The sequence below is a fragment of the Sinohyriopsis cumingii genome, chromosome 14 (assembly GCF_028554795.1).
Source record: "Sinohyriopsis cumingii isolate HCF-2022 chromosome 14, ASM2855479v2, whole genome shotgun sequence".
Lineage (NCBI taxonomy): Eukaryota > Metazoa > Mollusca > Bivalvia > Unionida > Unionidae > Sinohyriopsis > Sinohyriopsis cumingii.
The window spans coordinates 15,741,445-15,766,062 of NC_142974.1; the positions used below are offsets into that span (position 1 = coordinate 15,741,445).

Consider the following 24,618-nt stretch of genomic DNA (forward strand, 5'->3'; position numbering starts at 1 on the left):
AACAAGTAGCAGGCTGCGGTGCAGTCAGAAAAAAGTGGCACATGCACAATTGTGCGAACGCTACTATAATTAAACTCAACAACAACAACAAAATTCGCAGATAGTTGTCAACATTAGCGCTTTAATCAACATCTCTCCACCATTGAGGTAGTTACAATTACAACCTTATTGGATGGCATAAAAAAGCTCATAGATACTTGTAAAAATAAGACAAGTCTACAAATTTTAGTTTCTTTATTCTCAGAAACAGACTAGAATTATATATAGTACAACAATAGGAATCAATTCAATTCAAACAAATTCAATTCACTGCTATTGATTCAAGCTTAATATAAAAGTAATATTGTGTCACATAAATAAGCCACTATCTCCCGCTACACTAAGAATTTAGGGTTAACTTTCAAAATACTCCGTGGGTCGTCCATTTCTCGCTGAATGATTAAGGTTATGAAGGCCAGCATATTATAGCATTTGTGTATTGCATACGTTACGCGTAATCAAACACATACATTCATGTTTTAGTCATATTTCTTGTACTAAGCATCTTATCACAATTTCATAGTCAAAAATAAAAAGGTCCTGACTTTGAGCATTCTTGCAATTTATTATTATGTTTACACAAGTTATCCCATACCCCCCCCCCAATCTGTTACAATATAATCATAAGGATAAGGACCATAATACCTAACCTGAACAGGATTTTGAGGTAAGAGCAAGAGACTCTAAACTCTATCACCAGGATGAAAACTTCATTCCCTTATAGTTCTGTCATATTTTAATTTCATTTTCTACCGAGTAGAGGGAAGATTAGTTTTTGCTACTTTCCAAGCCTTGATCAATTTATATTTTAAATCATAAGCAAAAAGATTAATTTCTGAATCTTCGGTCCAAAAGAAGTTTCTCTTTTCATAAGTTCAGTGGACCATGGACAATATGTACAAAAGTTAGTTAAAAAGGTCTAAAACCTAATGATTCTTGAACTGATTCCCCAACAGCAAACAGCAGTAAATGAATGCCTTCATCCCAGTCTTTTCATGTATCAAAGCAATTGACCGAATCAAATTTTTCAAAATTTGATAAAATCTTTCTACAGTCCTTAAAACCCAGGATATTAAGAGCTAAACCATCTCGTGTCTAATTCATGCACAACTTGTTGAAAATTCCAGATATAAAATGTGACCCTTGATCAGATTTGTGAAGGCCAAACACCGTAAAAATAATATATCAAATCTTCTACTGTGGTTTGATTTTAATATTCCTCAATGGAATCTTGTGGATGCACACATTACGGTCAACATGTATCGGTTTCCTGGCCTGGCCTTTGGTAAGGGACCAACATTGTCTACCATTATTTTGCTAAATGGTTCGTTAAATGCAGGAACAGGTTGCAGGTGAACCATTTGTATCTTTTGGTTGGGTTTTCCTGCCATTTGAAAAGTATGACAAGATCTACAGTATTTACAAGCATCTCATTTAATTGCCGGCCCAAAAAATATGATTTCGATTTTTTAGATAAGTCTAATTGACGTCTAAATTACCAATCAAGTGTGTTTCGTTTGGTTAGACTAAGAATGTCCTGTTGATATGACTTCGGAACAAAACTTTGATAGCTCACTGACCACTCATCACCAGTGGGTGCCTCAGGTGGTCTCCATTTCCTCAACATGACCCATTTATCATCAAATAAAAAAATGGTACTTGTGTGACTTTAGTCTCACTAATAGCCCTCTGAAACAAACTGGAGATCTCAGGATCTTGTTCCTGTTTGACAAAGATGTAGTGCCTTTTGTCAGAGAATCACTGCGATCAATACATCTTAACTGATCAATACGAGGAACAAAATTTAACTCTCAAGAGTTGATTTTGTTTTGTTTGTCATAGTTCTAGTAGTAACACAAGCATGACATAAATCAATGATTTCAATATCAACATAATAAATATTACTGCTGCAAGGCTTTTCAGTTACAAGTGGATTAACCACAACCCAATCCCCGACTAAATCACTGCCTAGCAATAAACTAATATTCTTTAAGGGCAAAGAATGCACTAATCCGATTATCATGAGCCCTGAGACAAAGTCGGATGACAACTTTAATGGCAATGACCATTAACAAAGCTGTGCTCGACTCCCTGAATAAGAACACTTTCAATGTTATTATTAATTGAAGTAGTTCTTGCAATCAATAATAATAATAATAATATATAATAATAAGGGGCCATGAGTGGCCGAGTGGTCTAAAGCGCTCTCCGTTACGGATCACTGCCATCTCACCTCTGTCTGTGTGGGTTCGAGTCTAGGATTCGGCGGGTACGTGAGAAAGCTTGCCAATAGCTTCTCGTGGGTCGGTGGTTCTTCCCAGGGTTTTCCCGGGTTCTTCCTCCATCATTAATACTGGCCACCATGCACAGCCTATCATGTGCTGAAAAATGGCGTTAAACCCCACAACAACAACATAACAATAATAATAATCTTTGCCATAATGATGATAACAGCATATACTACCATTACTAGTAGTGTTACTGATCTATTGTTTTCTAACACTGATATTCGAAATGGTTCTTGTTTGTTTTTGTTAGTTTTAATGACACATTAAATTTGGGTTGTAATGAATACCGAGATAACCGTTAATGATTAAATTGGTAGCGATACCCGGTTACTAAATATGGTAATTGGTACAACCTCCCACACACCTCTTTTGACTCATAACGCTTAGTATAGTTATTAAGTTGAACACATTTATATACAAGTTGAAAGTATGAGCAAAATGTCCCATGAATCGAAGTACTGCAATACATCTGCTCTGTGCGCATTTAACTTTTATACATGTACCGTGTAATAAGAGGTACCGTGTAATAAGAGATCACACAGAACAATTTTAGCACCATCTTCACCCAAACTTCATGCAATAGCGTTTTACAGCACTTCAGGACAGTAGTGGCTATATGGTACCAAATTAAAGCTGAGGTTATAGTATTTCAAGGAATATGTACACATGCACGCATTTGCAAACAACATGAACCCAGTTTTCATCCTTTGACAGTTCAGGAGTCTTACAGTTTTGAGTCCAGCTGCAAGTGATATACAATTTTTCACATATAATTTGAGTGATCCTGACGTTTGGCCTGTTTGGTAATGATTAATAACGGAAAATATGAAGAAATAATCACAGGTTTGTGGTCTGTAGGACCCCTGGTGGGGACATACGGGGCAAAGCTATTGCGTTTCAAGAGTTAACTGGGCATAATTTTGACCATCTAACTGTAAGGATAATTTACTATTGGAAATGTTTTGTTCCTTCATGATCATCTGTTTCTGGTTGTTGTTGTTTCTTTTCTTGTTTTTTGTTTATATTTTATATTATTTTATTTTATTTTTGGTGGGAGGGGTGCATGGAGAAAATAGTTTGCTGAAGAAATTTGCATCTCTAGGAAGTTATTTCCCTTGTATCACATTGACAACGCTGTAAACAACAATGTAACTTATTGCAGCTGATTGGGTCATGCCAAACATACAACTCTCTTATCTCAATAACATTTGGATCAATAGCCTTTAAAGCAATGAGAATTTAAGAAAGAACGTTGTGGTAGCGTGCTGAAGAGTTCTGAAACAGTCTGACTCTACATCCCCGTTTATTTGTACCCCCTACCGATTTCAAAAAAGAGAAAGTTTAATGTGATAAAAAGTACACAGAACTAAGTCAACTGAATCATTGATTTATAATTTCTAACCTGACTGTGACCAGTATGGCAATAATGCTGGCATCCCCTGCACCATTTCATGCTTAACGGACTTTCCATACTAACACGGCGCTATATTGCATACACTATAGGCTAGTTTATTTCCATCAGACAACATCATGACATAGTTCATCCAGTTTGGCAACTGCTGAATAATTGCGTAAATTATATAACGTTGAGAGTTTGGAATTATATCTCTCTGCATATATGAACATAGAAATTAAACCGCTTGTTAAATCCACATGAAGAGCAAATTTGCAGTTGTCATTATTTTCCTCTGCTTGATTCGACACTGTAAATATCGGAAGCAGACGACTTATGTATGTACATCTGTAGTCGGGATGCACCCCTTTGCTGAAAATGGTTAGAAACTATAAATCAGTGAACGAATTGACTAAGTTCCTTGCACATTTTATCACATTAAACGTTTCCGTTATTGAAATCAGTAGGGGTGTACAAACAAACGGGTTTGTATTATCAGACTATCACTCAATGGAATATTGGAGCAAAAAATTAAAAAATAGCCCCTCTCATTGTTGAGAGAGAGAGAGAGAGAGAGCAGTAGGTTACTGTTTGTATCAGTGATGAAAATTAAATGTTAAAGACTGGTTTGTGTTCAAAATAATTATAAATAAACTGAACCTGAGATCATTCAGCAAAATATCGAGAGAAAGAGTAAGAGGAGTAGTGATTACTTTTATGATTTGTCCATCATCCGGGTACTCAGCTAGAATGGTCTTCAATTGTTTTATCAGAGGAGGTTGTTCCATCGAGGAATATTCCTCAAAGTCGGAGTCAGAATCCTCATCCGCTGAAACGAAAATATTAACTCTATATTTAATAAAGGTTAGAATGAAAATCTGGCAAATGCAGATTTGATAAAGCACAAATTTTCCTCCATTCGTTTCCTGGCTAATTGTTCAAATCATATATATATATATATATATATATATATATATATATATATATATATATATATATATATATATATATATATATATATATATATATGAATGACAATTAAAAATCAGGACAGCAACATGCACTGCATATCAACACTTTAAATGTATTCTTTTCTTATGTCTGTTTACAGACATGGCAACAAGCACGCCTTCCTTGTGTTTAATAAAGCGACCAATGTAGGACTAAGGTATATAACTGGAATGATGGATGGATTTAACGAGAAAGATGGAGGGTACATACTATGCATCTTTTGGGGGTATACTATGCTATACACAATTTACGTGTATCTTTACATTTATAAAGTGGGTAATTGAGACAGCTTGCCAGTAGCTTCACGTGGATCGGTGGTTCTTACCGGGACTGCCTGGATTCTTCCTGCGCCTGTTATACTGGCCAACGTGCATAGTCTGTGTTGTGTTGAAAATGACATTAAACCCAACCAAACAACAGCAACAAGGGAGATAAAACTGACAGGCATAAACTGTGCAATGTGAAGGGAGTTTTACATTTCACAGCTCACTCAGGTTAATCATATATGTACACCCCCACCCTTCCCCCAATAAAGTTTTTGAGTGACTCGTAATTTCGTTAAAGCTCCATTCATATTAATTAACATATAGTTTTGTTTTGCATTTAATAAATAAAATGAAAACAAAAAATAGCTGGCTATTAACATTAAAAATGTTTTAATAATGAAAATGCGAGCAGTCAACTTTAAGCATTTTGTGTCTTGAACAGTGACGACACAGCTATTTGCATTGCACTTCAAGCATGTGAACTCAAACCCTCAAAATAATGAAGTAACAAGACAAATGTCACCCTAATTATGGTTCATTCTTGTTTTGTATGTCCATAGTTCGCTCAATCTACTGATGGTCAGACTGACTTTCTATAACTCTCCTACATTTCAGCTGTGGGGCATGTTTTAGAGGTCACCTGATGAAAAACGTTCACCAACGAATGAATCTCATTTATATTGCTTTGCGGGAAGTTAATATCAAGCATACTCTAGTGATGTTCTATCCACGGACTCTGTGTGTGTGTGTGTGTGTGTGTGTGAGAGAGAGAGAGAGAGAGAGAGAGAGAGAGCGTGTGATCAGGATTTTTAACGTAACTTTAACAATTTTTCAGTCATATCGCTACAATGTCTGCAGTGTGGTAGTTTATAGTGATGTCTAGCACTGGGGCATCATGCCGCAGACATGTAGCATGACAGCTGTTAGTACCATTTTTGTAAGTCATGACTCGGCCGGGGATCGAACCCACGACCTCCCACTTCAGAGGCGGACGCTCTAAAGACTAGACCACTGGAGCTGTCTATCAACTATTAAACTGATTCTGTTGTATATTACATGTTTGGAAACTTGAGATATTAGTCTGATACAGTGCATTTTAAAGTTTGTTTATTGCCGAGTTAAGAATGGCTTAATAAATACTCGGGGAAGAATGAGGGCTTCGTGTTGCTCACGTAACTTGAGTGTCTTTTGTTGTTTGTCGCTGACGCTTGAATAGCAATGTGAGGAATGTACATTTCTGTCGCCGGAAATTTGCATAAAATCAGATTGCGAAATGTTTTTGTCTCATAAATTTTGAATTAGGTATTTCCTGTTACTGGCGTTTGTCAATTATTTTGCCTCTTTTACATACCCTAGTTTGTTAATTCCTACAACTTGTTATCAAAACCATAGTGGGTTGGTGGCTGTGATAGTAGACATAGTATCTGACGCAGTAGAGAAGGACTCTTCTGGTTGACAACTCTCTCTCTCTCTCTCTCTCTCCAAGCCATCCGTAGATAGCATCTCTCATGTTGTTATTTGATGTGATGCATATTAAGATTAATGACCCTGATGTCTTTCCCGTGTTATCTGGGGGTTTTCTGCCTTTCATTCTTTTGCTGTCAGTTCCCTCTTCAAATTCTAATCTTCAGTCACTCTCCACAAACCAAAATGCAAGCTGTTGTTAAACCAAATTGTGAAATTCTCCAATCGCAGAACACCTTTTGAACATTTTCTTATCTTAAGATGGAGTGAAAAAAGTTGAGTTTATTCTGAAAACTTTAGCGCAAACTAGCAATGATATTTATGGTTTAAATACATTTTAGCTTTCAAAGAAAACTGGTTGAAATTCGTACGTTAATATAAAAAGATATGAATTGTGCACTGAAGATAACTTTCGCAATTATACAAATGTGAACAGATCATTAAATAAAGTTGGCATTTATCCATAAGATTAATCGGTCAGACAAAAAAATAATGAAATAGTCCTCAATTCAACTCTGATCTAGAATTGATTTAGACCGTAATGGTGAAAATAAAGGTTAATTCACCCTATTAGCTTCATGAAATGGTCGTCCGAGAGTTATGCATTGGTACAGTGTTGTATTTTAAATGGGAATGTGAAGCTGTTTAGTATTTTGGCGAATCTGAAGCGATAAAAGATACATGAGAACAGCCTAATCGAGCGCATGGTTGGGGTCACGCTTGCACTCCTTGTGTCAATTTATATTACCGATAAGGTGATTACATGTTGTCAGAGATTACGCCGTACTTTATTGATAAAATGTCAGACTCCTGTGATTTATAGTACCGGCAAGAGTGATTTCGAGTTGTCAGAAATGTCATCGTATTTTAGTGGTAAAAACTGACATGCTTACAGACCAACCAACAGAAAGGTATAGAATAAGGTCGTTCGATTTTAGTGAGACTTATCATTTCATTATTTTTTGTTACTGTTCATCACAATGTTGGTTGAAAAGGCTGTTGTCTGATCAACAAACATGGTGAAAGAGAAAGAGAGGAAGGGAGAGTAGCCTTCGGACATTTTAATAGTTATAAATTATCTGCTTTTATAACGTTATTATATTTTTATATTATGATATTATTATTTTTTTTATTTTTTTATTTAGGGGGTGTGCGAGGCCTGGGCCTGACGTCCCGCTTGCCAAAGGAAAGTGAAGTGTTTCTCATAGCCTCTCCTTTCCAGGTGTAGTGATCGCCGCAGGATCACTGTCTCGCTCTGCTGGGCAGGAGGTTACTTGCATTATGGTCTCTCCTACACTATTATGTCCACAGCAGCACCTTCACGCGGGGCCCCCTGTTTTCACAGAGCCTGCTGTGTGGCGCGACCGAGTGTCCGGAACTGGGTGAGCAAACTGGGCTCGTTAGCCTTGGCAGGCAACCAGTCTAAGAGAAGGGAAAGTGTGACTCCAAACCCGGGCAGATGAAGCTCATTAGCCTTTTCAGGCAGTTCGTATAGGATAAGGAAACTCTGATTCAAAACCCACCAAGTCCCATCCATTGGATGATGGCTCCACTGCCTTTTGGATATCTTCGGGAGAAGGAAAGGCTACGGGAGTAAACCTGGACAGAAAATCCGGAGTGGAGCCCCCAAGGCGGCTGGGTGTCGACTACGACTTCCTTCCGGCAGCTCCTGCATCCAAACTGGTGCCAAATGTCATTTTCAACATTCCTTTGGACCCCACTAGCAAGGATGAGAGGGGGATCCTAACGTCCAGGCACTCCAGGATCTCCATACTCCACGCCCAGGCTTGCGCCCTGGAGAGGACATTCCAGTCTCGCTGCTGAGTGAGGAAACAACACGGAAGCTGACAGTTTACGGATTATAAGTCCCACCCAATTAACGTAGGAAAGGGGCGCCACGGGTCAGCTTTGACGGTTGGAGGTATCTTCGTGTCCCACTGGCCAACTATCGCCCGCCTCAAGCCGGGCAGCCCCCGGTCAATAAGGTGTTGACCCGCCATCGTCTGCCTGCCCCAGTGGGTGTCTGGAGCTCAGTGTGTTGTTCAGCATGACAAGCAGACGGTAATTCCACACTAGACAAAAGAAACAAGAAACCAATAAAGAAGACTCCAGCACTTCGATTTGCAAGCTGGAATGTGCGCACCATGTGTACAGGCATCTCCGATGACCTCAGGGAAGTGGACGACACCAGAAAGACGGCCATCATCGATAGAGAACTCACCGGACTAAATATCAGCATAGCTGCCCTCCAGGAAACCAGTGTCGCCTCTGTTGGCGCTCCCTCAGAGAGGAAACCTGCACCTTCTTCTGGAAGGGTCGAGAACCTGAGGAGCCCCGCCAGCACGGAGTGGGCTTCGCCATCAAAATCAATCTCCTGGCCTCGGTTGAACCTCCCACAGGGGGGCACTGAGCGTCTCTTGTCCATGCGCCTCACCATTGCTGCAGGTCCTGTCAACATCATCAGTGTCTACATCCCCACCTTCACGTCGTCAGAAGACACAAAGGATCAGTTCTATGGGCAGCTGGACGAACAGATTAAAGGATGCCCCAAACACGAACCACTATTCCCCCTCGGCGACTTTAATGCCAGAGTAGGTCCGGACCACGAGTCATAGCCTACCTGCCTCGGATATCATAGCACTGGAAAGACCAACGAAAACGGTCAGAGTCTGCTGCAGCTATGCATCTACCATGGCCTGTGCGTCACAAAACACCTTGTTCAAGTGTAAGCCACAACACGAAGTGTCATGGAAACACCCCAGGTCTCATCGCTGACACCAACTCGACTTGATAAACACCAGATACTCTGCCCTTAACAGCGTCCTCTCCACCAGAACCTACCACAGTGCAGACTGCGACTTCGACCATGCCCTCGTGAGCAGCAGAGTGAGACTACAGGCACACACACTACATCGCTCAAAACCAAAAGGACGCCCTCGCATAAACACTGCGCAGATGTCAGTCCCCGCCAAGGTGGAGGAGTATGTGTTCACCATGGACAAGGCTCTCCAGGACCTGCCTGAGCACGACGCTACAGCCAAATAGAACACCATGAAGTGTGCCATCTACAGTACAGCTATGTCTACGTTTGGCAAGAAGGAACGACCCCGCCAGGACTGGTTCAATGCACACCTATTAAGGATGGAACCACAAATCGGGAGAAACGAAAAGGCTTCATAGCTTACCCAAAAAATTGCCCTAATGAGCGGACGCTTGCTGATCTCAGAAGTGCCTGAAGTAACACCCAACGCATCGCTAGACAGTGTGCGAACGAGTACAGGCTGCAGTTGCTGGCGGACCGTGTGTACCCGGAATCCCAGTGCGGCTTCGGAGCAGGCAGGTCGACGACAGACATGATCTTCTCCCTACGACAACTCCAAGAGAAGAGCAGAGAGCAAGGTCAACCACTCTACATGATGTTCATCGACCTCAACAAGGTCTTTGACTTGGAAGGGCCTTTTTGAACTTCTCAGTAAGATCAATTCCCCCCCCCCCCCAAAAAAAAAAATAAAAAAAAAATCCGCAACATGATAATCTCTTTCCATGCAGATATGAAGGGAACAGTCCTGTATGATGGATCCTCCTCAACTTCCTTCCCAATTAACAGCGGCGTGAAGCATGGCTGCGTGCTGGCACCAACACTATTTGTGATCTTCTTCTCCTTGCTCCTGTCCTATGCCTTCGACTCGTCCACGGATGGTATATATCTACACACCAGGTCCGACGGGAGGCTGTTCAACCTGGCAAGACTGCGCTCAAAGACCAAAGTGAGAGCTGTGCTGATCAGGGTGATGCTTTCTGCAGATGATGCAGCTCTTGTGACCCACACCAAGGAAGACGTCCAGAGACTGGGAGACCGTGTTGCTGATGCCTGCATGCAGTTTGTTCTCACCATCGGCTTGGAAAAAACAAATGTCTGCGTGCAAGATACCATCATTGCCCCTTCCATCAAAATGAACGGTGTCACCCTGGAAGCAGTCAACAACTTTACCTACCTAGGGTCAACCATCAGCAACACTCTCTCGCTTGATATGGAGCTGGACAGAAGGCTTGGAAAGCAAACACCATCATGGCACGACTAACGAAGAGGATGTGGGAAAACAACGCGTTCTCAGCACCCTTCTATATGGAAGTGAGACCTGGAGTACCTACATGAGGAAAGAACGCCGGCTCAACTCCTTCCATATACGGTGCCTAAAACGCATCCTGAAAATCAGCTGGCAAGACCGTGCTCCACACAGCGAGATCCTGCAGCGTGCAAGTACCCCCAGAATGTGCTCCCTGCTGAGAAAACGCCGCCTTCGATGGCTGGGACACGTCCGACGCATGGAGGATGGAAGGCTGCCAAAGGACATCATATATGGTCAGCTGGCCACTGGCATGAGAAGAGTCGGCCGCCCCTCACTCCGTTTCAAGGATGTATGCAAGAGGGACATGAAGGAATGCAACATTTCACCCGATGGCTGGGAAGAGCTGGCCGAGGACCGAGGCACCTGGAGACTGACGGTAAACAATGGCATATCAGTCGCTGATGCGAGGAGAGGCCAGTTGGCGGTGGAAAAATGTGAGAGAAAGAAGAACGCGGCAACAATCACAGTAACTCAGACTCCCCAGTATATCTGTACCAACTGCAATAGGGACTGTCACTCACGTATAGGCCTGCACAGCCATAGCAGACGATGCCAACAGAGACAGACAACACCCCAAGAGCGCTATTCGCATGGTCTCTCGAGAGTCGCCAATGATGGTGATTTTTAACAAAAAAAGTACGTAAATCAAAACAAAATATTAAATACATTACGATATGTGTGTACCTCCAAACTAAGGATTTTATTCCTTACGGTCTCAACAGGCTATATTTGCAACTTTGTATGACTGGTATTGTGAATACTAGATAAGTCCCAGTGAAAATCCATCCAGGTTTTGGTAGATTCCTTGCACTAAGTTAAAATATAAATGGTTTCATCCAGCTCAGATTCTTTTTTTTTTCTTCTCACTCCAAAGACCTCATATGTGTGTCCCTTATGAGAGAGAGAGAGAGATAGATGACTGTGGGAGGGGAATCAGAGGGGAGTTTGATGAAATTGTGTACCATGTTCAATTATTTTAGAAAACGGGGATTATTCATATTTTCCGGTATTTTCTTGTATCAATAATGATTAAAAAGCAGGAATTCATCCCTAGAGTATAAAAAGCATTACCATACTTTTAATAACCATATTAATGTATATTAATGTATGTGCTTCATTTTCCATGCTCGGATTACAATTTGATGTCCAAAAGTATTACTATATGAAATTGATATATACAAACCCTTTGAAAGCCGTATTAGTTTTCACGTATGTGATTTAAACACGCACGTGTGCGCGCACATCGATGTGTGTGTGTGTGTGATCAGGGGCGGATTAAGGCTCACTGGTGTCCTAAGCACTGACAAATCTTGGTGCCCCCCCCCCCCTCCACGTACACCTGGGAAGATAACCCTAGGGTGCACCATGATCAAGAAACAGAACATTATGATCAATTTGCGCTAGTTTTATCAATTTTTTTTTACAAATCTTCATTCGTTTTTTTTCTTTTCACCCTTTTCTCAACTTTGTGGTTCCCTCTTTGGCCCTTGTGCCCTAAGCACGTGCTTAGTCTGTTTAATGGTTAATACGCCCCTGTGTGTGATTGCTACATACCCATTTTTGCGAATAGACTCCTATATCCACAGTGGCAAATCAGGTGATATGTCACAGTAAAACCATTTTAAAGGACTGAAAAGAAAAGAGATTGTGATTAAGGTTCTTGAATCTTGCATTAAAATGCATTCATCGTATTCTCATTTTTATTTTATATTTTAATCATCATTTTCGTCATCACTATGGTAACGGTACTTATTTGTAATCTTTATGTCACCAATTTTTAAACAACTTTCTTAAAAGCAAACAAACTAAACGATTTGGCAGAGTTACTAAACGTAAATCAGTAAGTGTAAAGGAATTTAAAATGCAATAAATAACCTCTAGAAGACTGCGAGTCAAATTAATGTTTACAGTACATTTTTATATGTGCAAGAAATCTGCCTTTATTTAAACGTAGTTTGTTGTTCGAAATAAAACAATATGGGATCAGACACACGCTAATAACGCATACGTCATTTCTCAATTAGTACAATACAAACGCCGTTGTATTATAAAAATAATAAGCACAAGACTAAAAACAAAAGGAACGACTGAAGACAATATAAACCAGAAAAGGATGAAGATAATTAGCTTTTAGCTATAAAGATAATCATTATTAAACTTGTACCATACAACTAATACCAAAGCAGTGTAGGTGTAGGTAGAATGAAAACGCTGAAATACACAAACATATCATATATTTGTTACACCATAAGGAATCACTCGCTAATCACAATATCAGTTTGATAATAGTAATTGAAGACACGATAAAGATATTGCAGAATAATTTTAATTGTTAAATGAATCATTATATAATACATGAAAGGTAAGGAGAAGGCAAGTATATGACATGGCTTTGGCGATAGAAAAAGTAATGGATGTTCCGAATGCTCTCGCGGTATTGCGATATCTGATTTGGAACACGTTCGACTATGTGAGCAACATAACTCAAACCCTTTGAATGAGAATCCTTGTAACCGTATTGGTCCATGTAAAATTAAAGCGTTTTTCGCGTAACACAGACCGAACTAAGGACAAAATAAAACAATCTGGACATTATGTCACTCGTATTTTCTCACGAGTATATGTGTGTGTGTGTGTGTGTGTAATCTCTGATTGAAAATGAAATATGTCTTTACTTGTTTCAAAACAATATTGGGTAATTGGTACGCTGCGCATGAGGTGTAATTTCTCTAATTACAGATGTTACCTCTTATTACAATGTGTTGTACGGGACACATTGTAGCAATGTATAATTTCATAAATTGTCCCTTGTCACCTTGCGGATATGATGAGACTTTCTTCAGATAGTATTATTTAATAATTAAAAATATGAATATATTTTTGTGAATTAAATGTTTCGGGTCTGTGTTGTTTTACACCTGACATAGTCACTTCAGTTACTTCACAGTATGCAGTCGGTGAATACCAATAGTCGGGTAGGACGCAGAGCTAGCCACCCATACCTGTAGATGCAAGAGAATTAAAAGCAAGAAGAACATCTCAAAAATGACCTTGTTGGCAACTGATTCGAAATGCGTTACGCTGCTTCGTACAGAGTGTTTTACAAAGGTATCACCTTGTCAGATGGTTTGCGTTTATACTTTGAAAAGTGCATGTATAAATTTGGGGGTTGGGGTGCACAACTTTCCTTTGCTATGAACATCATTTTTCTGGTCAGGTCAAGTGACTACTGGTGTTCAGTTTTATTATAGTTATCCATAAATATGGACTATTAATTTTTATTCTGACCTCACTCGTACATTTTATTGTTATGCTTTTTTATTAGGTAGGTGGCTGTGGCATTAAACGTTTATATAACTATTGCTCCTTGCATCGTTATGATACAAATTTAAGCCATTTTAGTATCGAGCTTCCGTCCGGCACATGTGAGTATGCCCTGCAACACGGCAACATGTACATCTTTTGATAACAGTACTAAACAGTAGACTTTGCACCAGTTTGTACACTGATCGATTTGCCGCACGAATCAGTAAGGGCTATTAACGTTGCACTGCTTAATGTTCTACATTATGATTCAAAATTACTGCAGTAGAAAACTCTGTGTGTGTGTGTGTGTGTGTGTGATTTGGATTTTTAACATAGCTTTAACAATTTTTCAGTCATATCGCTACGATTTCTGCAGTGTGGCAGTTTATAATGATGCCTGAGGCATTATGCCGCAGACATATAACATGATGTCCCACCCAGTCACATTATCCTGACTTCTGGCCGACCTAACACTAACCTCTTAATGCTGAGCGCCTAGCGTGGTAGCTGTTAGTACTATTTTTATAAGTATTTGGCATGACTAGGCCGGGGTTTGAACCTGCGACCTCCTGCATCCGAGGCGGACGCTCTAACCATTAGGCCACCGGAGCGGTCTACTGCACTTAACAAAGAATAAATAAATATGCCTTGTCCCACAGCTGGTACAGGTGTTTGCAGAAAAAGGGAGAACTCTTAAGTTAGAAAACCAACGGACACACTATGGCAGGGGTGGGCAACCTGCGGCCCGCGGGCCGCATGTGGCCTGCCAAGGGCTTTCATGCGGCCCGCCATGGGTTTTCATGCGGCCTGGGAACAAGTCATCTTTCTCACTGACTCTGTTTATGTTACTCTGTTTATCAAATCAATGTGCTTCTTTTGAAGTTTAAGTTTAAGTTTTCAATTATTAACAACATATTAACAACTGAAAATTAATTATGATGTTATTTAGAAAAACCTATTAATTATTTTACTTAATGAACTATGCGGCCCGCGACAAGGTGTAAATTTGTGAATGCGGCACTTGCACTGGAAAGTTTGCCCACCTCTGCACTATGGTAACTCAATCTCCCCAAACGTATATTCTTATTGGTAAGTTATCGCTCTTAAATACTGACATAACACTCATGGCTATCGATCTGGTGGAGTCCTCATAACTATCGTTTCTATCGAGGAAGTGCCTGCGTGTGTGTGTCCATAATATATGTTTAGTGTTTTAGACTCATTTTTTTCCGAACGAAATTCTTAAAGTATCGATCAGAAAGACGGACGTAGTAACGCTGATTAATATCAGTTTTAACCACGCTAATACATGGCTAGGATCAACCTTACCCATCGAAATCAAACCTAACCTCATTATATAAGTAACGCAAAACTTCCCATCATGAGAGAGATAGGTAATGAGTTGACCGTTTGTCTTTGAAATTTTTTTCTAAAACATGACCCCAAATCAAGTGCGTGTCCTTTTGTCTTTGAAACTTATGTGTAAGAGATAACCCCAAGTCTAGTAAACTAATATCACTTCTATTTTAATAACAGACTATATATTTTTCAGCACACGATAGGCTATGCACGGCGGCCAGTATTAATGGTGGAGGAAGAACCCTGGAAAACCCGGGGAAGAACCACCGACCCACGAGAAGCTATATTTTATTGTAAATGTATGTGTGCCCATAACTTTTCTACAGTTTACAATTTTTGAACATATCAGATGGTGGTATTGTATATTATTACACGTTGTTAAGAGTAATTATAGAGGTATCTTACCTGTTATGTTTGTTGCACGTGACAACTGGGTGCTGAACACCTGGAATATCGGATTTTTAAAGACACGGGGTCGTCCATGTGACGACACAACCAACAGACCAATCGAAGAAAAACAAAATACATAATACATTGCTTCAAGGAAGTTATACTGAAAGTATGAAACACTTTTCTGAAATCAACTGACCGACTTAATGAAACTGCAATGTAATCTGTCTGAAGGCTAGATAACATACAAGTAGACGCATTTGGGGTTTGTTTGTATCGAAAAAGTGGGGAACGCTAGACAGACAAAAAGGACGGACTTGTCTATACTGTAGCACCACGCATACTCACCTACACACACACACCCATCCACACACACACACACACACACATACACACACAACAATGGCAGTAATATGCGAATGTATTATAATGCATTTTGGTTACGCTGGCAAAACAAATTACTTGCATATCAGTGTTAGAAATTTTAAGCATATGGTGATATTTCAACAAAACTTGAACTCAATACATAAACCAAACCAGAATATGAATGGCTTTCACTTTGACAGAATATTAAACCTGATGACGACATCGCCAACATGGCTACCCTAAACTCAGTGAGACGTGTTTTGTATATGAATATTGGACTTATTTTGAGTCTGTTGTAACTATTGTTACCATAATTCATCTGAAATTTATATTTAAAGTACCCTTCCATACGCTTGAAGCCTAGCAAGACAGAAACACTTTAAATCAGGCACACACGCACACACACACACACACACACACATATATATATATATATAGAGAGAGAGAGAGAGAGAGAGAGAAAGGGGGGGGGGATTTAATGAAATAGAGTATTTTACTGCTTCACGCTAATGATGCCTTATTTGAAGTTTTCTTCCACCACACAAAAACGTTTAGAACAGTGGCGTCGCTAGGGTTGGTGTTACCCATTGCGGTAACTCATGGTGTCACCCCCATGGACCTCCTTCCTGCACAAAAATTCAAACATGTTATAGACAGTCATTTTAGTGTCACCCCCACTGATGGTGTCACCCAGTGCGGTCCATACCACTCCCCCCACCAGTGATGCCACTGCATTACCACACAAATTAACGACTCCATCTTCAATGAAGTTCGAGAAATTCTTCCGCAAGAGGTTCTAATTTAGATAGGTTTTTAGGCAAGCGTGTTCATTTCAGTTCAAATAAATTGTCTACTTAACAAAAATCTATACAAGTAGACAGGATTAAAGTTTAAAATAAATAAGTACCACACGGTAACGATGGGTTCAATGATGAGAACTATGACACGTTTTGCTAAAGAAAAATAATATTAAACAATCGTGCAGTAACAAATCTATAACTGTTATGAATTATGGATTATACTGTATTTGTTCTGTATTTCTGAGAGTAATAAAGGTTTTGTTTTTATCAAACGAAGAGAGAGAGAGAAGTGGGGTTAACCATTGTTGAAAAATATAATCAATAACTAGATATAGATCTGTTTGTCGCAAATAGTCAACGAAAGAAAAGAGAAGACATTTTGACTTTTAGTTGTGAAACTAATACTAAATAAAGCGAATTGTTCACGATAACTAGATGATCTAGTGTGAGCGTAATTTAAGTCGTTGCCATTGGCCATTTAACACACCGTACTGCTTGCTACAAAAGATACTCGGAAATGCTTCAATAATGAGATTAATCCTTAAAGTTACCGGTGTATTTGATTTTTCACGTTTAGACGATCCTTAGGATCTGTTATTGTTGTCTTTATGTTTTTCTTTTTATTTTAGTGATCTGAATGTATCATTTTAAGGTCTTTTCGGCAGCCAAAAGGGTGTGTATATAAATAGTTGTGTATTTGCATAACATCCGATTGTCTATCAGGTTTCTGTGTCTGCTGGTTTTTTTTTTTTTTTTTTTTTTTTTTTGGTGTTTTTTTTTTTGTTCCAACTTGCAACCGTATTTTCTAAAAACCCGGCATGTATACTACCCAATAACACTAAAGTGCAAGCATACGGATATCTGAGAGACGTCCTGCCTAACTGGGTCAAGAATCCGTTTGCTAGCATTACATCATTAGTACTGTTAAATGACCTGGTCCTTAAGTTCGACCAGGCATGTGCAACCTACAGCGCGCGGGATCTGGCTCGCGACCTGGTTTTATCCGATTACATTTACATCATACGAGTACATTTAAAATTCGCTATCCGGCTCGCACCTTTGTGGAAGTTGCACATACATGTCAGATTTTCAAATGCATTAATTACAAATTTTCGGTTTATTTCTTCGAATAGGTGATTGAATAATATGGTGGGGTTGGGGTGGCGAGAGGTGAATTAGGACTGACGGTACTAAAATTCAACTCCAATAGTAAACGTATCGAAACACTATCATATTCAAAATTCAATAACTTAAAATTTCTGGGTGCTGATGATGAGACCTATAATTCTCCATGCACATCTAACCTTGGTGCAAGCTTATGTGTGGAGAACACCATATGAGCCGCGGCATTTTGTTTACATACATGTGCATGAAACACATGTTATTGATTCTGCACCAAATGAATTAGATGCTACTTTCATTATTGAGTGCTCCCGAGTCAAGCCTGTAAAAATGCTAAAATTGCATCAGTAGAAATTTGTCTATATTTTTTTAAAATTACATATAGGATAAACTCTCAAAAGATATTTATACTAAAATTTTAATTTTCATTATTAACCAATTATGGGCCACCAAACCCGTAAATACTCTATTATTTCTTACCCATTTCTAGACTGGTTCACATTTGTTACGTATAATTGGTACCGTGTGTCCATTAGGAAATTTGTAAACCTGCCTGGATGTTTATACGATGGCATTATAAAGATAAGGCAATATGGTCAAATATAGTATTCTGACTTGTCAATAAAACAAGCAAATGCATTGAAATGTATTATGGTACTTGACTTGATATTTTTCTGGTACCCTATGCTGCACATCCCCTTTTTTTTTATATTTTGGAGTCTCGACCTTGTGATTCTACTCGCCGCTACAAAACTTATCCGATATAAAAGCATACCTTTAATAGTATAGATGTTATCGTACATCCAATCAGCATTTTGCTTCGTAAAACGAAACGGAATATGTGTGTTGTAGCTCAACCAATATGTACATAGTTTTATGTTACGTGTTTAGGCTCGAATAAACAGTAACACAAGAAAGAGTAAAAACAACAAGTTTTGAAAACTATAACAAATAAATTATTTCCCTGGAAAAATACTGTAAAAATGGAGAGAAAAAAAATATGAGAACTTACGGTTTCCAGAATCAAATCCTAAAAAAAACAAGAATAATCCACGAATAAAATTTTTGAAGTACTAATATTGAAATGTTCTAATGATTCCAAGTTCTAGTCCCGACGAAGAATCCAAGATGGAAGGCCATGACGTATGTTGTAGCTTATACTGTGTCGATGTCTACAGTTCCTTGTATAAACACAATAATTTATCCACCGGTCTTGGAAATCCAAATATAATGTTCAAGAAAAGTCAGTGTTCAAGAATTCTGTGTGAATACAATACTATTTCCAGAGAAACGAATTAATCTTCTAGAGTCCAAATAATCTAAAGAAAAATTAACATATAACTCAAAAACTCAAAATCTTCAATACTGGTCACAACAGAAGAAAACAACTGGACATCAAGTTTTTAAAAGCCCGGACTCACTCTTTCTCTCTAACCATCACTATTAATACTAAGTATTCCGCAATTTCGGAAATGCCCAATTGCGAAATAGAGGATGACGTGATCATGTTTACATGTAAAAGGCACATAGCTCCTGTATGTCCTTGATAAGAACCAATCATTTTACTCCGAGAAAAAGTGTTTTTACTGGACTCTCAATCAAGGCCAGGAACTATATCAAAAATAGAAACAAGTGTTTCTAGTTTTAAGCATCTAAGGAAAAACTCAGGTCAAACTGAATTATCTGAAAAATATCAAATTCCTAGTAAACACAGTTACATTACATTGACATGTTAAGAAAATAAAAAGATTCCTAAACCCACAAACAATCAAATGAAATCAAACACAAATTAAATCAAATATAAATTAAATCAAATATATGTAACAATATTTATTGGGTCTAGTTCACCCAAGAAATAAGCACATTAGCATGCATGAAATAGGCATATCATCACTGGCGTGAACGCAAGCATTCCTGAATAGTACGCATGCGCTGCACTACTTACCATTCGAGTGGACTACGGTTTAATGAAAACTGAGATGAATGCTGAAGCTGCATTTCATCGTATGCAAATCATAAACTGAGGTAAAAGCATGACATGAGTTTGTTTTTTCTCCTACTAGAGAATAATTAATATATTTTGCAATAAATGTACACTAGTTCAGAACAGAAAAAGGGAAGGAGTGAGTTTGCTGGGGATCTCCATACACAAGAGATAACAAGTAAAATAAGTCAGGTTTATTTCCAGTACTTAGTTCGTTATCGATACGTTAAAAACAACGGTCGAAAAGGTCAACGTAGCGCGTGCAGCTTTACACAGATTACATCAGTTAACTCGAGAGGGGCAAAACCAACGTATAGGACGTGCTCAATCTGTCCCGTTGTTACTACGTAACAGTTCTATGAAGTATCGCGTGTCTTCGAGATGCTTTCAGGACCAGCACTTGTCACATGTAAGAATAGCGAGCGTTGATATATTTCCCGTGCAAGTGACCATTCGACGAGCACCTTGCAGATAACACAGTTAGATGAAGGTTCTTTTAATTTATATTAAAGCGCGTCATCTTATTCAAAATGAATCTAACAAAGTTATATTTAAGCCCTGGCGATAAGACTGATAAGGCTAGCTGACTCCAGTTTGAATTGACTTTGAGCCCAGTCATTAAAACATCACGAGTGGAAGCTCTGAATTTACATAATTTTGATTAGTACGAAGATACTTATGGCCCATTGTTTTCTTTCTTCTTGTCGTTACATTATTAATTTATTTTCATCGCCTCTGTAATACTTGCATTAGAAAGCAGTAAAATTTTACACGTTGTACAATTGCTTACAACTTTGAATCTCCCCAAAACTCCAACACATAATATATGGCTTTTAGCGTTAATTGTGTATGTATATCATAACTTACGTTTAGCACAAAAGCTGTTTATTCAGGTGCGGAAAACGCATAGTTCGTCCTAAAGTAAAACCGAAATCCTCCAATGTATACACCAAACTAATTTCAAAACAGTATAATTTGCGTTTACTTTACACTGGTATCATTTAACAATACACAATTCCATGTCGTAAGTAAATAGTTTATGCCACGTTCCACACACTTAATGCACATAATTATTCCTATCTCAAACTGCTAACCACTTATATAGGAATTACTTGTATTAAGAAATTTGACAAGGGCTTTCTTACGAAACTAACCCTACATGCCATTCAGTCCCATGAATGTTGAAAGGTTTGAATGACGATTGCACCTACTAATTGGCTAATTAGTCTATGTCAGAATATTTTCCCAATGCCTATTCCCCATAATCAAAGAAGTAATATATGTATATTGGCAACATCCATTGCGCATGCCAGAGGTCGCGGGTTCGAATCCAGGCCGAGTCATAAAAATTGGTAGGCCTGGTATCATGATACTGAGACTGGGTGGGATATGCTTCTGCAGCATTATGATGTCTCAGTACTAGGCATCTCTATAAACCGCCGAACTGCAGACTCTTGCAACCACCGCTCATTCTTAGCATATACAGGAAATGATTGCTTGCTTGGTTTAACTGCACATTTAACTCATTATTGGACATAACATTATTGGTCATTGCTTGCTTGGTTTAACTGCACATCTAACCCACTATTGGACATATCATTATTGGTCATTGCTTGCTTGGTTTAACTGCACATCTAACCCATTATTGGACATAACATTATTGGCCATTGCTTGCTTGGTTTAACTGCACATTTAACTCATTATTGGTCATTGCTTGCTTGGTTTAACTGCACATTTAACTCATTATTGGTCATTGCTTGCTTGGTTTAACTGCACATTTAACTCATTATTGGACATAACATTATTGGTCATTGCTTGCTTGGTTTAACTGCATATTTAACTCATTATTGGTCATTGTTTGCTTGGATTAATAGCACATTTAACACATTATTGGCCATAACACTATTGGTCATTGTTTGCTTGGATTAATAGCACATTTAAATCAGTACTGGCCATAACAAAGCGATTGATGAGATGGGAGCTAAATGCCATTACCAAGAACACACTGATGCAACTGACACGGGCAAGACTGGGTGGGAATCTAACCGGAGGTCCTTGAACTGTGAGTTAAACGCTTTATCAACTGAGCTACCATAGCTCCCAGTGATTAAAAACAACAACAATCAGAATAAAGTCGAACGTTATTTTATATATATTTTACTATATGTTATATGAAGGTGCTTTCTTACATATTTTTTTAAACATGTAATCCAACTGACAATCATCCAACGACAATTAGCCAACTGACAATCATCCAACGATAATTATCCAACTGACAATCATCCAACTACAATTATCCAACTGACAATCATCCAACGACAATTATCCAACTGACAGTCATTCAACTGACAATCATCCAACGACAAGCTCCAACGACAAGTATGAAACTGACAACCATCCAACGACATGTATCCAACTGACAATCATCCAAGGACAATCATCCAACTGATAATTAGCCAACTAACAATCATCCAACGGCAATCATCAAACTGAGAATCATCCAACGACAATCATCCAACTGACAATTATCCAATGACAATCACCCAACGATAATCATCCAGCTGACAATTACCCAAATGACAATCATCAACTGACAATCACCAAAGGACAATTATCCAACTGATACTCATCCAACAAAGAATATAATACATTATTATACTGTAACATGTACATGCCTGTTGGCTTAAGTATTTGCCAAAAAAAAAAAAATAAGCTAATTTTCCTTTCTTTAGAACCTAGAAAACACTGCCTTTAAAAACCAACGTATTCTTTTGAAACTTTTAGAAAAGGTCATCTTCAGTTGATAGTTAACTTTGCACGTACACTGGATGAAAATTAATGAGGAACTTACAACTTGATCTATAAATGTTAAATAGTACAAACTAACATGGTAGCGTCCTCTAATGCTGGCATAACAGACGAATAAGCAACAATAATAGCCATCCAGTGGTAGATAGGCAGATCCGGGGATTAATAATCTGCATGGTTCATGCTCAATTTCTTTATGAGTCGCGTTAGATTAAAATGTACTCTGTTTATATTTGCGTTGATATATATATATATATATATATATATATATATATATATATATATATATATATATATATATATATATATATATATATATATATATATGTTAATAATAATAATAATTGAAAGGGTCCATGGTATATAATCCTTTGGTACATTAACAAAAATATTCAACACAAGGTGATACGGAACAGGTAAAATTCCACATAGAAGTTATGAAAGCATATAATTCTGTTCACGTTTCTTTATTCGGTGCAAAAGGCAAAGATTGTAAAGATTTTTTTTTTTTTTTGCGTGTTACATCCCTGGTTGCTTTTGTTTTGCAAAAGATCAAATTTTCCTGAAGGCGTATGCACTCGGGTGATAAATTTACAAACAAAGCCCCCTGTCATATCCTAAATCATCGATTTCACAAAGAATTCAATAGGGTTTAAAATTTCCATAGGTGCATTTATCACTATCTATACTTTAAGGTATACGCTTACATTTCACAAAATGACGTAGGCTTTTCCAAAGTGGTATTTACCACTATCTATACTTTATGGTATACGATTTTTCCCATAAATATGCATTAACCGTTTAATTATATGCTCATTTTCTTATTCTACCTAAGGCTTAATTACATAATCAAAACTACATTTCAAAAATAAGGTAACTGAATTTATGCTGTATTCCCAACTAAATACACAAGCCCATATTCATCAGTACACCAAATAGTAATGCGCACATAATTCTGGCCAGCGAAATTTGAATTTAGTCGACATTACTTTCGAAAGAAATTGTCGATTTTTAATCTACTTAAAATTGAGATTTAGGGTCATATAGTTAAGGAATGCGCATTGCGACAACTTTTTCCTTTGGTCTGGAATGAATGAATTTTAGTATTTTTGTCGATTCTGCTAATGTTCGTGATTATGGACTGGACTTATCTATGTCAATTCTACATAAAGTACATCTGATCGGAGCAGCGATGAGGGCGTCTTGGCTCAGCTGCATATGTTTTTATGTTCTGTCATTGAATGTTTGGAATCATAATGTGGGAAACGTTTTTGACTCTCAATTGTAATTACCGCAAAGATGCTATGGCATATAACGCTCATTTCATTTTGAGTAGAATAAGGAGGATGTTATTGGACTTGGAATGTATTCAAAATTACAGTACAATTTCGAAATGTGTAATCATGCTTTAGAACCCATGACATAGCTCACATCTCATTTAATTTACCGTTCCGGTGGCCTAGTGGTTAGAGCGGGATTTCGTGTGTTCTATCCCCGGCCGAATCATACCAAAGACTTACAAACATGGTACTAACAGCTGCCTCTCTTGGCGCTCAGCATTAAGAGGTTAGTGTTAGGACTGGTCGGCTTGGTGTCAGGATAATGTGACTGGGTGGGACATCATGCTACATGTCTGCGGCATGATGCCCCAGTGCTAGACATCACTATAAACTGCCACACTGCAGACATCGTAGTTATATGACTGACTTTGTTTTAAAGCTACGTTAAAAATTCAAATCACACACACACTCACACACACACACACACACTCATTTAATTTGCATTTGTGGAACTAAGAAAGTACATTTTGAGGAAATTCAAGGTTCAGAAATGTAAGTAATATTTTTGCGGGCAGCTGTTAGTATTGTGGGCTATCTAAATTCGAGGGAGTA

General features: G+C 38.4%; 1 protein-coding gene across 1 annotated transcript in view; it reads right to left on the reverse strand.

The window, feature by feature from the left end:
- LOC149783315 (sacsin-like) overlaps positions 1-16,285 on the reverse strand; it is a 54,249-nt gene extending 37,964 nt beyond the window's left edge. Inside the window, exons 1-3 of the mRNA XM_089933365.1 lie at positions 15,662-16,285; positions 12,146-12,220; positions 4,434-4,549 (exon numbers count right to left, since the gene is read on the reverse strand). Of these exons, the coding sequence (XP_089789491.1) occupies positions 4,434-4,549; positions 12,146-12,149 (120 nt within the window). The 5' untranslated portion in view covers positions 12,150-12,220; positions 15,662-16,285. The remainder of the gene's footprint in view (positions 1-4,433; positions 4,550-12,145; positions 12,221-15,661) is intronic.
- Between the last annotated feature and the right edge of the window lie 8,333 nt (positions 16,286-24,618).